Source organism: Periplaneta americana, chromosome 3, assembly GCF_040183065.1.
Source record: "Periplaneta americana isolate PAMFEO1 chromosome 3, P.americana_PAMFEO1_priV1, whole genome shotgun sequence".
In the NCBI taxonomy this organism is placed as follows: domain Eukaryota; kingdom Metazoa; phylum Arthropoda; class Insecta; order Blattodea; family Blattidae; genus Periplaneta; species Periplaneta americana.
Window position 1 is genome coordinate 64,855,819 of NC_091119.1, and position 15,801 is coordinate 64,871,619.

Genomic DNA, 15,801 nt, shown 5'->3' on the forward strand with positions numbered 1-15,801 from the left:
TTGGAAAATAGGAAAATTATGTTGAAAAATTGACATTTCACTGAAAACTATTATTTTTCTGAAAAACTTTGAGTTCCATGCTTCAAAATGAGAGGTCATTTATTAAAATCCGTTCAGCCGTTTTCCCGTAATTTCCATTACCAGTTCAAATTATATATATAGATATGGCTATACCTCATTTGTCTGCGCTAGTCTCTGCTGATGACCTTGCTGTAATTGGTAGCACTAAAGCAAATGCTACATTGCTTGTTGATTTAGCTGAAAGTAGCTTAACTGAAATTGGTATTCACATAAATCCAGCTAAAAGCAAGGCAATAGTTTCACCAAAGGGCAAGCTCTGTGCAGATGACATTATCTTTCTACACGGCTCTTCCACATTCTGGATATTACGCTTAAAGTATTCAGAGCCCTCGCTGGATCAGCTTGTGTTCCACCATTTTCATTAAATCAATTGCTCTAAACATGTCACTGCGGTTTAAATGACGATGTTGAGTACTCATTTCTACTATATTTTAATGTTTTACTGTTGAAGTTACTCGAATTCTTAGTTGCAAATGAACTAATCACCCTATCTGACACACTTACTTACTGACTTTTAAGGAACCCGGAGGTTCATTGCTGCCCTCACATAAGCCCGCCATTGGTCCCTATCCTGAGCAAGATTAATCCAGTCTCTACCATCATATCCCACCTCCCTCAAATCCATTTTAATATTATCTTCCCATCTATGTCTTGGCCTCCCCAAAGGTCTTTTTCCCTCCGGCCTCCCAACTAACACTCTATATGCATTTCTGTATTCGCCCATACGCCTTTTTGACATCTATGAATAACTGATGTACTGTACCCTTATACTCCCATTTTTTCTCCAGTATCTGTCGAATACAAAAAATCTGATCAATAGTCGATCCGACACACAATCTGACACACTAAAGTAAGAAATTCCAATGTAACAATGTAAATAAAACAAAACACTGGTTGCTATGGTGTCTGGTGCGTAGATAAATGAATAACTCACTTATGTGTGCCCAATGCTTAGTACTTATTTGGGTTTGGAAAGAATTTTATTAATAAAATCATCTATTCCTTAGACAATTTTGATATGTGTATTTCTTTTTTCACTTCAATGCACTTGGCCACACAGATGTGAATCCCACATATGAGTCATTCCAGGTCAGACCGGACACATTTTTGACCTCAGATTTTTAGAATTGTTTGAAATTTCTTTCTAAGGGTAAAAATAAGAGACCCATATTTTTTTGTTGGCCCCAATTCTGATTATTTTGAGATTTATACAGCATCAAAATTATTGAAAAATTGCACACATTGACATATATAAATATTCGTTTCTCCCATTACGTGTATTGTATGAAATCGAGGTTAGTCTCATTTGGAAGGTTAAATATATGGTTTTTAGCCTGTGTATATTCACTTTCCATTTTTATGTATTCACAGTACTTTATGCCATAATTATTATATAAATCTTGATATTCATAATGTTCGGGAACTTAGAATACCATTTTTAAGTTATCACCGTGATCTCCATTTAATTATCCGTAAGTATGCCAAATTTCATAGTGGGAAAGCAATAAATGACAGAATAAAAAAATAGTAAATAAATACATGCACAGAGCTCTGGTGCGCTAATCTTAATCTTTTGTAGCGCCACACTGGCACACCATTAAACTGCTGATTGAAACCTATTCTGCGATAAACATCAATTGCTGCCTTTGTCTGTTATCACCACACTGGCGACTACCAGTCATCTTTGTTTACGTCTGGAGAAGCTTAGCTGGGATATATAATACTGTGACAGCGACGTGAGAATCGAACTCACGACCAGCGTCCCGCAAGAAAGCAGATCGCACGGGCTCCACGGAACATTGAGTGACGTCGCGCGGTGGAGAGAAGGGAGAGAGGGTGTATTACGTCACGCGACGAGTCTGCGCGCGCAGCTGCTACGCAGTGGATGTGGAACGACCTTCCCGATTATTCCAGACGTCTGTCGATGTAGAGATATTGAGATAATTCTCTACACACCTGTAGAAGGTTCTCGCAACTATGATTTTGCTATAAAAGAGCAGGCGCCAGCGAACTAGACAGAGTCTTCAGAGTTTTCAGTTATTCAGTCAGTGAGAAAGCCAGAGCAAGCAAGCCAGCCGGAGTTCGACTCGAGTGTGCGTCCGCATCTGCGTCAGCATCCGAAGGCCTGAGTTCGAGTGCAGTGGACCGCAGTTGGAGGGACCTGAGTTCGAGTGCAGTGGACCGCAGTTGGAGGGACCCGAGTTCGAGTACAGTGAACTGTCTCTGAAGGTCTGTGGTTCGAGATACCGTGAACTCGAGTGACTGAGATAGAAGAACTGTGAACTGAGAACTGGTAGTTCTGATTTGTAAATAGTACTGTGTAAATATTAGTTAAGTTTAACAGTTCATTGTTGTGCGTAATAGTCCAAGTAAGTTGTCATTGTCGTCGGTGGAGTGCTATAACGAATACTGTGTTGAGTGAAGATCCAATTGTTGACGAGAGCGTTTAAGGTGGATTGTAGAAAGGAATTATTGTGGCGAATAAATTAAATTGTTGTAACTAATAAAATTCACATTGGTGTCAGAACCGGGATATTATCGACAATGGAGAACCTACAGCAGATCCTGCAAGCCATCGCGGAAATGAAATCTGAAATGAAAAAGGACATAAGTGACGTAAAAGCAGAAATGAAGAACGATATCAGTGAGGTCAAGAACGACATAAGTGAAGTGAAAGGCGACATAAGCGGAGTGAAAGGCGACATAAGCGGAGTGAAAGGCGACATAAGCGGAGTGAAAGGCGACATAAGCGGAGTGAAAGATGACGTCACTACGCAAATTGAAAGCGTTTCAGCCCACGTAGATGGAATTGTCGCCATCGTGAAAGACGAACTCAAAGCCGATCTTGACAACCTAAACAAGAATTTTACAACTATAAACGAGAAAGTAACCGAATTGAGACAGGAGGTAGACCATTTCGATGGCAAAATCCGTGATCTCGAGCGTCGTCAAGAGCAGACGACCGAGTTGCTGGACAAGACGAGTGAGATGATGGATAAACACGCTGAGGAAAACAAGCACATTCTCGCGTTGGTGGATCGCCAGGCTAGAGAACATAAACAGATAGTTGCCGAGGAGGTTCGACGTGCCATGCAAGAAGCAGCCACAGAGTTGAGGACTCCATATAGTGCCCCTGCGGAACCATTGGCTTCAGCCAGACATCACAACGTCAAGACGCCGAAGTTCGACGGTACGACGTCTTGGGCGATATTCCGTCGCCAGTTCGAGGCCATCGCAGAGCACAATGGGTGGACGCCAGCAGAGAAAACTATTCAGCTGCTGGCCGCGCTTCAGGGACAGGCGTCGGAGATTCTTCACAGCGTTCCAGAAGATGGGACAGCCGCTGAGATAATGGCGGCCTTGGAGGGACGTTATGGTGACCATCAACTTGCGGCAGCGTTCAGGACCCAACTGAAAACGAGGGTCCAACAGTCAGGCGAGTCCCTGCAAGAATTCGCGATGGCGGTGGAACAACTGGCCCATAAGGCGCTCAGGGGCCTACCTAATGACTTCATCGCTGGAGAGGCGGCCTACACCTTCGGCAGCGGAGTTCGAGACCCGGAAATAAAGCAACAGCTACTCTTGGCAGAGCATCGCACCATCAACGCAGCTCTGGCGGCGGCCCTCAGGATGGAGGCGGCCAAGTCGGCGGCGGGAGTCTCAGCACCGCACTGGATCAGGAGCGTCACGGCGACGGATGCTGGGGGGCGCCAACCGAAGCCACCCGAGCGGCAGTCAACGGAGCGGCGGAGACGACGGGCGCCCACCTGCTGGTCCTGTGGCAAACCGGGACACTTGAGAAGGGACTGTGACCAATCCGGCCACAGGCAGGAGAGAGAGGTGGCCGACGTCGAGGAGCGCCAGCAGTCAACGGAGCGGCGGAGACGACGGGCGCCCACCTGCTGGTCCTGTGGCAAACCGGGACACCTGAGGAGGGACTGTGACCGATCTGGTCACAAACAGGAAAACTAAAAGGGGCCGATGCGATGAGGGGCACGTCGGCGCCGTCATCACCATCCCCTCGGCTGATCTTGAAGACGGTTAACAGAAGATGCGACGATGGGCTGATTGCTGACGGATGGATAAGAGGCCGCCCATGCAGAGTACTGGTAGACACCGGGGCGTCGCTCACTATCGCCAGACCGGAAGTCGTGCGTGGACTACCTGGGAGGACGCCGCTGCGCCGGTATGAGCTACGTACTGCCTCAGGCGAGAACCTGCCCATCCAAAAAGAGGTTTTCCTGGACTTGACCTTGGGAAAGAGGAGACTGGAGATGTGGGTGTTCGTCGCCAACATCACTGAAGACGTCATCCTGGGACTCGACGCCATGCGGATCTTCGATGCAACGGTGGACGTCCGGCGCCGTATCCTCCGTTTTGGTCAGGATGAAGTGTTCCTGAGGGACGTCGAAGACCAACCCATGGCCGGCAGACTCACCTTGGAGAATCAAGTGACAATCCCAGCAGGCTGCGAGATGGTGGTGACGGCAAGACTGGACGGACAACCTAAGAGAAACCTGCTCCTCGATTCGCAAACAACTCCGATAGATGGGGTTTATGTGGCCAGATCCTTACTCCCGAATCAGAAGGTGGTACCGGTGAGGGTCCTGAATGTCACCAATCGGGACAAGGAGGTGCCTAGTGGAACTGTACTAGGTAACGTCGAGCCGGTGGTGTCTGTGACGTCGCTGGCAGAAAACGAGGAGTGTCACCGACCACGTCCAGATTTAGACCCACCACTGAAAGAGCTGGCTCGAGAATTGCCGGCGAATTTAAGCAAAAGAGAAAGAAGACAAGTCCACGATCTACTGACAGAATTTCAGGACGTGTTCAGTCTGTCTGAAAATGACTACGGGAGAACGGAGAAAGTCCAGCACCGCATCGACACCGGAAATGCTCGCCCAATCAGACAACCTCCTCGACGCGTCCCTCTAGCTAAACAGAGGGAGATTGACAACCAACTGGAGGACATGAAAGCAAGAGGGGTCATCGAGGAATCCGACAGCCCTTGGTCATCACCTGTGGTGCTGGTGAAGAAGAAGAATGGGGACCTGCGCTTCTGCGTGGACTACAGAAGACTGAATGACGTCACCAAGAAGGACTGCTTTCCCCTTCCACGAATTGACGACACCTTGGACACCCTGGCCGGAGCAGAGTGGTTCTCGACGTTGGATCTCAAGTCAGGATACTGGCAGGTGGCGCTACATCCGGAGGATAAGGAGAAAACGGCATTCTCTACAGGCCAGGGACTATGGCAGTTCACCGTTATGCCGTTCGGCCTCTGCAACGCCCCGGCTACATTCCAGAGACTAATGGAGTCCGTAATGAGAGGCCTGACATACGACACCTGTTTGCTGTACCTTGATGACGTCATCGTGGTGGGCAAGACTTTCGGCGAACAGCTGATGAACCTGAGGAAAGTGTTCGAGAGACTGCGACAAGCCAGACTGAAGTTGAACCCGAAGAAATGTCATCTATTCCAGAAGAAGGTCAACTACTTGGGACACGTAGTAGGGACCAACGGAGTGGCCACGGACCCGGAGAAGCTACAAGCCGTCAGAGGATGGCCGAGACCGAGGGACAAGCAGGAGCTGCGCCGCTTTCTCGGCCTCTGCACTTATTACAGAAGGTTCGTAGCTGGGTACGCCAACATCGCTAAGCCTCTAACCCAGCTGACCGAGGAGAAACGACAATTCCAGTGGACAGACGAGGCGGAGTCATCCTTCCAGTCGCTGAAAGAGGCGCTCTGCACTGCTCCTGTACTGGGATATCCCATCCCTGGAAGGAAGTTCACGCTCGACACGGACGCTAGCAACGTAGGCATCGGCGGAGTACTCTCTCAGGAACAGGACGGGCAAGAGAGGGTGATTGCCTACTTCAGCCGAACACTATCCAAGGCTGAGAGAAACTACTGTGTGACGCGTAGAGAACTTCTTGCCATTGTGGAAGCCCTGAAGCACTTCCACAAATATTTGTATGGCCAGGAATTCCATCTGAGGACAGACCATTCTGCACTCACCTGGCTATTGGGCTTCAAGAATCTGGAGGGGCAGACCGCCCGTTGGGTTCAACGTCTGCAGGAGTACAACTTCACCTCTGAACACCGACAAGGGAAGAAACATTCCAACGCTGATGCCCTGTCACGACGTCCGTGCCCGGATGGCTGCAAACACTGCCTGAAAGTAGAAGAGCGGGATGGCGCCCACGCAGTCAGAGCAATTGCCGCCCAGCCGAGCCCAGGATGGGATAACGCCGCCATAAGGAGGGAGCAGCTGGAGGACCCAACCATTGGACAGCTACTGCGTGATGTGGAGTCCGGCCAGAGACCAGTATGGGCCGATATCGCCAACCGTAGCACCACTTACAAGAGCTACTGGGCCCAGTGGGAATCCTTCACTGTCAAGGACGGTATCCTGAAGAGGATTTGGGAGTCGGCCGATGGAAGGACCCGCATAGAACAACTTGTCCTGCCCAGGAGCAAGGTGAAGGAAGTGCTGGAGGAGACTCATGCTGGAGTGACTGGAGGCCACCTGGGAGCCAACAGGACGCTGGACAAGTTAAGGCAGAGGTTCTATTGGTTGCATCAGAGGACCGACACGGAACAATGGTGCCGAAGATGCGACACCTGTGCAGCCAGTCGCGGACCAAGGACCCGCAGCAGGGGAGCCATGCAGCAGTACAACGTGGGAGCTCCTTTTGAGAGGATCGCCATCGACGTTGCTGGACCGTTCCCGGTCACGGATCGCGGGAACCGCTACCTGCTAGTCGCCATGGATTACTTCACAAAATGGCCAGAGGTGTACGCGATTCCCAACCAAGAGGCTTCGACGGTGGCCGACGCGCTGCTTGACAACTTCATCTGCCGATTCGGGGTGCCCCGGGAATTGCATAGCGATCAGGGGCGCAACTTCGAATCCAACCTGATGGGAGAATTGTTCGAGCGTCTGGGGGTGCATAAAACCAGGACCACTCCCCTCCACCCACAGTCCGATGGTATGGTGGAACGCTACATCAAAACCTTGGAAGAGCATCTGCGGAAGGTGGTGTCCAACCATCAACGAGACTGGGATGCCAGAGTCCCACTGTTCCTCTTGGCCTACAGAGCTTCGGTCCACGATACAACAGGGATGACACCGGCAAACATGGTCTTCGGGAGAGAGCTGCGCCTGCCCTGTGATCTGCTGTTTGGCACGCCACCCAGCGCCGACCAGCCAGCGACTGACTATGTGGCAGAACTCACCGAGAAGTTGAATGGAATTCACCAACTGGCCAGAGAGCACCTCAAGATGGCCAGCGACAGGATGAAGGTGCGCTACGACAGATTAGCCAACTCTGCAGGATTCCAGGAGGGCGACCTGGTGTGGCTGTATCGACCTACCAGGACCAAAGGGAAATCACCAAAGCTGCAGCGTGCCTGGGATGGACCATACCGCGTGGTGACCCGGATCAACGACGTGGTGTACCGGATCCAGCGACAACCTCGAGGGAAGATGATGGTGGTGCATCTGGACCGATTAGCAGCCTACCAAGGGACTGCCCGGGACGAGCAGCCCTAAGGAGGGGGCAATGTGACAGCGACGTGAGAATCGAACTCACGACCAGCGTCCCGCAAGAAAGCAGATCGCACGGGCTCCACGGAACATTGAGTGACGTCGCGCGGTGGAGAGAAGGGAGAGAGGGTGTATTACGTCACGCGACGAGTCTGCGCGCGCAGCTGCTACGCAGTGGATGTGGAACGACCTTCCCGATTATTCCAGACGTCTGTCGATGTAGAGATATTGAGATAATTCTCTACACACCTGTAGAAGGTTCTCGCAACTATGATTTTGCTATAAAAGAGCAGGCGCCAGCGAACTAGACAGAGTCTTCAGAGTTTTCAGTTATTCAGTCAGTGAGAAAGCCAGAGCAAGCAAGCCAGCCGGAGTTCGACTCGAGTGTGCGTCCGCATCTGCGTCAGCATCCGAAGGCCTGAGTTCGAGTGCAGTGGACCGCAGTTGGAGGGACCTGAGTTCGAGTGCAGTGGACCGCAGTTGGAGGGACCCGAGTTCGAGTACAGTGAACTGTCTCTGAAGGTCTGTGGTTCGAGATACCGTGAACTCGAGTGACTGAGATAGAAGAACTGTGAACTGAGAACTGGTAGTTCTGATTTGTAAATAGTACTGTGTAAATATTAGTTAAGTTTAACAGTTCATTGTTGTGCGTAATAGTCCAAGTAAGTTGTCATTGTCGTCGGTGGAGTGCTATAACGAATACTGTGTTGAGTGAAGATCCAATTGTTGACGAGAGCGTTTAAGGTGGATTGTAGAAAGGAATTATTGTGGCGAATAAATTAAATTGTTGTAACTAATAAAATTCACAATACTTAAACCAGGTCCAAGGCAGAATGAATTCTCTTCAGTTTGTTCCGAGATTTTCAAACGTTCGGGCATTAATAACACAGTACTATAGTATTACTGTGAGTGTGTGTGGTGTAGTTTCTGTTATTGTTTTTAGTTGGTGCGATTAGTGTGTAGCCTAATCACAATGAGTAATGTAACATAACATAGACATTATCAGTGTTTTAATTCTTTCACAATAAGCAACCACAGTCGTAGGTTTAAGAAAGGTAAATTAAAGTGTGTGACTTCCAACATGCTTAAAAAATTGAAGATGCAACACATTAAGTTGTCGCATAATTTTAGGATTTGTGAAAATTGTCGTAAGAAAATTTCGTTAATCTCAGATGTTAGTGAATCAAGTGCCGTTCAAACCAGCAGTGTTGATATCTTAGCCAGTTCTAGTGTCCAGAACACTGAACAAGAAACAACAGGCAATTCGGAAACTGATAATTATAGTGCGTCAAGTAATTCAGAGATGTCAGTGATGGACATTGATTAGTTGAATGAAAGTTTGGTCTCAATGGGGTAAACACCAATTAAGAAGAAGAAATTATTACAGAAGAAGTAACCCCAACAGAAATATCAGAAAATAATACAGACGCTTAAGGAAAAGATTTTTTGCGTTGAGAGAAAGGAAGTAAAAACAATACCAGATGAGAAGAGTAGCAGTGACATAATTAATAAGCTAGCAGAATGTTTCAGGAATACTATTGACAGAAAACTTAAAATTCCGATTTTAACTATATTTGAGGACTGGTCATACAGTAAAATTAGGGAACACTTTGTCTGTGTGTGTGTGTGTGTGTGTGTGTGTGTGTGCTTATCATGAGAATGTAACGTTGTTAATTGATGGTGGAAACATTGCGAAATTGACAGCCAATCTAGAACTGTCACTGAGAAATTACAAAGATCTGATTTCACAGATTGTATGTAACCCTGCATCCCCTGATTGTTATTTCAGAAAGTGTAAAAACTGTCCATCAACAGCAGACTTAATTCAATATTTACAAGCATTTGAAACAGAAAATGATAGATGTAGTCAATTACAAACAATGGTAATTACTGACCGAAGTAATTTAGAAATTTTGCACTCTCCAGTAGAAGAATTTTAGATAAACTTTCGATCAAGTTAGAAGCGCTAGCTCCTCACGCATTTATTGTTTAGCAGCAAGCTGCGTTTCTGGCAGAAAAGAAAGAAGCTCTCCAGGATGGTGAATGCCTTGTAATTTGTAACTTTTCCGAAAATTATGCCTGTGTGATTCAAGACACAATGCAGGGTGTTCATTGGAATAAAAATCAGGTCATACTCCATCCCTTTGTAATTTATTTTAAAGGCAGAAGTGAATTAAAACATAAAAACTTTATACCAATTTCAGAGTGTCTTAAACACGATACAAATGCTGTCCACCTTTTCGAACGACAGTTAATACAGTTTCTGAAGAATGAAATAGGGAATGTAAAAAGAGTTATTTATTTTTCTGATGGAGCTAGTGCCCAAAACAAAAACCGAAAATAAATTTTGTAAATCTGTGTTTTCATGAAGAAGATTTTGGCATAAGTGCTGAATGGCATTTTTTTGGAACTTCACATGGGAAGGGCTCTTGTGATGGGACTGGTGGCACCACTAAAAGACTAGTAACAACAGCAAGTCTTCAGCCACAGCAGGACCCCATTACGACACCAAGAAAATTGTTTGAGTGGGCTGAAAAGAATATTAGTGGAATTCATTTTCTATTTTTCACCAATGAGGAACATAAAAATGAATGTGACTTATTGCAGTCTCGATATGAGAGGGCAATAGCAGTAAGTGGCACGAGAACACTATATGCTTTCATAATGGTCTCAAAATCTGGAGCACGAGTTAAAAATTATTCTTTGTCCCACGAAAGTAAACGTGTATTTATCTGAGTTGCTTAAAAGTATGTTTCAGTTATGCAATCTAGTTGACTTGTTTTTGTGTGTTTTAAGTTAGTTTTGTGGAATTTTATGTTAATAATTGTGCTTCAAAAGTGTTTACATATTTCGTAAGTTGACTTTATGGTGTATAACATACTGACACTGTGTGTACACACGTATCCATACCTAGCGACTCGGTCTTGCAGTGACGCTCCTACTCAACAGCGTGCGCCCGGCTGGGTAAGTTAATTTATTGCAAATTCATTTATGTATATCCCATTCTGAAATTTTATACGCATATAGTTGAGAAACTAAGGAATGCAGTGATATTTTCTATATTTTGAAAAAAGTGTCCAAACTTTAAAAAAAAGGCATTTTAAAAATATATTTTCGAGAAAAAAAATATAACATAAATTTTTATGTAATCAAAGGCCAGATATGCTAAAAGTATATCTTATGAGCTTTAATAAGAGCCAAATTTGAATAAATTGCGTTAGTTAGTAACGGAGATATTAGCATTTATATATAACAGTGCACGTGCTATTCCATAAATTTTGAATTTAAATACTTTTCAAAAGAATCAATTTTTATGAAAATAAAAATATATGTATATTTTATTTTTGTTCTTTCAATCGAATAAAAAAGTTTGACAGAAATAAAAAACATCAAGGTTAAATTTCCTTTAAATTTGTCCAGTTTGACATGGAATGACTCATATAGCATTTCATAGCTCAGCATGGATGATGAGTGTAGCAGATTCACAATATGGACAAGTAATTATTCTTTTGTTTGTTCTTTCATCTGATACACAAGGTGAGATGCTACCGCACGAGAAAAGTGGGGGGAAGGAGAACCATCCTGTTGATAATACTGTACATATGTCTTCTAGTCCCTAAACAGATATCTTACAATGTAAGATTGTGAAATGCTGATGTAGGCCTACTCATTGATAGCTGATGACACCGGACGTCACTTATTCTACTCCTGTCCCTATACTTCAAGTCACGGTGGAACCCAACTCACCTTAGTACAGGCCCCACTGTTTGTACCTATTAAGATGGAAACAAGTTACAAGCCAGATTCACAGCAAAATGTATGGATTGACATACAGAAGTGATTTCTAAAGTGAGAGTCATACTTTATTAATCACCCTGTGTATTGGAACGTATATGGTTATTCAAAACTCAAGTCCTTTAACTTTATTACGAAATAAGTTTATAGAAAAATACTATGTACATTTTGTTCATACAAGAACATTCAGATATAGAATATATACTGTATATATAATGATAAATTAATTTTAAACTTCTTGGAAAGTGGGGGGAAGGAAGGGATTTATTAAAACTGGAATTAACAATTTTCTTCTTAAATTTTTCCTCACAGAAACTGTACTACATGAAACAATATAAACTATGTTTTAAAAAATGTCGACTCAAAAGCAATATTTTCTTCAAAATAAAAATAATGGAAGTTGTATATAGTGAACATATACACTATATACAGGGCTAGCACAAATGATTTAAGCGATTTCATTGTCATGTATTATGAAAAGTATGAAGCCTATAGTATTGAAACATATACCAATGAAAAGAGACACTCACCAAGTTTTGAAGCTAAAACTGCTACAAGTGCTCAATGTGCCCTCCTCGCGTCATGCGACAAACATCAACACGGTAGTCCAACTCCATCCACACATGCTGAAGCATGTCCCGGTCAACATTAGTCACAGTCGCATGGATCCGATTCTTCAGGTCATCAAGATTAACTGGCAAAGGTGGTATATAAACTTGATCTTTGACAAACCCCCATAGAAAAAAAATCATACGGATTCAGATCAAGCGACTGGGGAGGCCAGCGGATAAGACACCGATTGTTGTTAGAGGCCCATCCAACTCAACGTTGAGGAAGTTGCTGATTAAGATAATGGCGCACTTGAAGATGGAAATGTGGTGGAGCCCCGTCTTGTTGAAATAAAAACCCCTGTCTTTGTACAGTGGTTACTGACCTTGTTTATGGAATTCAGGTACGTAATATGAGCGCTCTTCTCCTGTTGCTGCCATTACTCATACCTAGCCACCTTGCGGTCACACAGTGTACTGAGATACTTCCGCAAAACTTTAAAACGAAACTTGGTGAATGTCTCTTTTCATTGGTATATATTTCAATACTGTAGGCTTCATATTTTTCATAATACATGACAATGAAATCGCTTAAATCCTTTGTACTAGGCCTGTATATATATATAAAAGGCAGACTTCCTTTTATCCATTTTGTGAAGTTTGAAAGAAAGAACTCTATGTATATCAACTTTCTTCCAAATGTTGTTATTTATGGCCATATTTCTATGTGAGAAAATTATCTGTAAAAATGTGATCACAGACAATTCATTTGACACAACATTATACAAAACGGAGTCATTTAGTTACAGAATAAATCATAAAAAGAGAAAGTATATGTAATTTACATAGCACTGTTTACTTAGTTATATACTTCATTTGAAACGAACAAATGCTTTTCTTATAACACAAAAATATTATAACTTTGTATGACACTTACTTTGTCTGAGTTGCAGAAAACAATAATGTCTGTCTTTTAGGAGGTAAGTTTTCAATTATACTATTCATTGTGGCTTCAAACCCCAAATCTAAGCATCGATCTGCTTCATCCAGCACCAGAACCTTGAAGAGAATGTAACATAGGAAATAAGAATTTTTGTATTGAAATTAATTTATTCTGTTTAGTAAGCCCACGCGTAATTTTTCATTAAATAAAATCTAAGATTCAAATGTTATTGCACAGATTAATTGAAATAGATAATGAATACATGTAGAAAGCACACTTCGACTGTAAATACTGAATGATCAGGCTCTGAGCAGTGATGTACGGTGAAATCAGGCACCTTAAATGACAGGACTGTGCAGATATTAAATAATGAAGTGTATCTTTAATATGTTATCAGAAAATAATGAAGTGTATTTTTAATATGTTATCAAAAGAAAAATGTTCAATCATACTCCTTAGATGACATAAATTTTATATCATAGGATTCAACATGGCCATTATACACTATCTACCAAAAGTAATTGGGGACTGTTTTTGTCCCTTTAGAACCTCGTAGTACCACCTCTTGTTGCTATAAAACAGCCACCCTGTCAGGCATGCTCTACACTAGTTTGTGTAGGATATCCACTGGAATGCGTTGCCATTCCTCCTGCAACATGGTACTCAGTTGGACAATGAAAGTTGGCCCCATGTTTCGGCGGCTACTATGCAGTGGTATGCAGACAATAATGTTCACCTGTTGGACTGGCCTGCACAGAGTCCTGATCTCAATCCCATTGAGCACCTTTGGGACAAATTGGACCGGCGATTGAGGTCTTGGGAGTTGCAGCCAACTTCCGTTGTCCGAGTGGCATGTTGCAAGAGGAATGGCGACGCATTTCAGTGGATATCCTACACAAACTAGTGGAGAGCATGCCTGACAGGGTGGCTGCTGTTATAGCAACAAGAGGTGGTACCACGAGGTTCTAAAAGGGCAAAACCAATGCCCAATTACTTTTTGGTAGATAGTGTATATGTTGTTGTTGTTTGCTAATGCTGAATTTCTGACAATGAAATCATTAATTCTCTCGCTCTCCAGTATTTTTCATTCAAGGACGTCAAATTGTGGGCAGTGTTGAAGATGATTTTGATCCATTTCCTCTTGAAGATCACATAAAAGGCAGAGTGGTGAAGGAGATATTCCAATCCTGTGGAGATGCTTGCCAAGCAGTCGTGGCCTGTAAACAGTCTAAATATTGCAACTGCATTCTTCTTTGGGTATCCAGGGACGTGTTGGGTTGAGACAGATTCCCACCTTTTATTTTTGGAAATTTGGAGGTGATGATTTGTTATAATTTTGTGATATTGTGAAGTAATTATTCTTTTTGTTGTATAATAAGATAATTGTGTAGCAGGTTTTTGAATAGTACCACAGCCCTTTTTGGCAAGCTAATCAGCAGCGTCGTTGCCAGTCAATTTGCGATGTGCTGGTATCCATTGAAAAACTATTTTTTTCTTTAGGTTGTTGAGATGAAATAGACATTTCCAGCACACAAGAATTTGTTGACTCTTTGGTATTGAAGTGGATGTTATAGCTAAAATGGCTGCTTTTGAGTCAGAAAGAATTACTGCTTGCTGGAATTGAGCTATAGAAGATTTTGGAGTGTCGTACATATGGCCTCAACTTCTCCATCAAAATTTGTAGTACCAAATCCAATGGGTTATAAAAGGAGAAAGACGGCATGTAGCTCCAGCACCTGCTCCTATTTGATATAATAATATATAAAGAGGTCTATTTTCTAGTTTTCTTAATAGCTAGCAAAGTAACATCCGTGGATGCCCATGAATTGTCATCTCTACCCCACTATTGTCATATTTTTTGTAAACTCCTTTTCAGGAACTTAAATTTAATGTTCTCATTCCTGTTCTTAACTGTTATCTGAAATGCTCTTACATATGAGAAAATATTTTGTGTGATCTGCTGAATATGCTGTATATAGTGGACCCTAAATTATCATCCCTTTTTCACTATTGTCATTTCTATGACCTGTTGTTTGCTATTTCATACCATCAATTTTGATTATTGCCAAAATTTTACCAACTGCCATTTCTGCAAGATCCTGTTATCAGTACATTGGATGACCAATATTGTTGTTGTTGTTATCCAATGCTGGGCCCTGGCAACGAAGCCATTAGCGTTCTTGCTCTCCAATATTTTTCTGTAGTGGATCCATCAGGTAGAACTTCACAGGTTATGAGATGATTTTCAGTCATTTCTTCTTTGTTGCACAGAAGGCAAACATGCCTAAATATTTGGTTTCGTAGGCCCACTGATGTTGTTACACAGATCTCATTTGTTAGCTTCAATGCAAATGCTTTCCATCGAAAATGTGGTTTGATGTTTATTTAATTTTTAAATATGTATTATACTTTTCAGTTAAAGTAAGCGTACTACAATAAATGTAAGTTAATGGATTTAATAATTTTTTTTATTAAATTAAATCCATGTGGTAGTGTTCATAATAGTAATTTTGTTCAGAAAATAAGATGTTTATATGTGGCTAGGTTTTATTTACGGACAAACTGTAAATATTGTAAGGATTTAAGTTATTTAATTATCATCATTTTGATAACTTACTGTCATTGATTGTGGTATAAATTAATGACAATAATCTAAACATCCACTGCATATTTCATATGGTATCTTACAGATATTCTTATTTCATGTAACTTCATGTATGGTTGAAGTAGTAAAATAATATAAACCTTACTGAAATAATTCAGACATATTAATAAAAAAAAATGTAAAATTAGAATTAGGCTTTTGGGTTTTACTTCTTACTCTGATGATGGGACCTGTATATAGTTCCAAAACATTGGAAATGTCAAGTTCCAGGACACAATG

At 42.9% G+C, this 15,801-nt stretch overlaps 1 protein-coding gene across 1 annotated transcript in view; it reads right to left on the reverse strand.

Annotated features, from left to right (window-relative positions):
• LOC138696108 (probable ATP-dependent RNA helicase DDX10) overlaps positions 1 to 15,801 on the reverse strand; it is a 62,687-nt gene that overhangs the window by 37,324 nt on the left and 9,562 nt on the right. Inside the window, exon 5 of the mRNA XM_069820655.1 lies at positions 12,912 to 13,033. Within this exon, the coding sequence (XP_069676756.1) occupies positions 12,912 to 13,033 (122 nt within the window). The remainder of the gene's footprint in view (positions 1 to 12,911; positions 13,034 to 15,801) is intronic.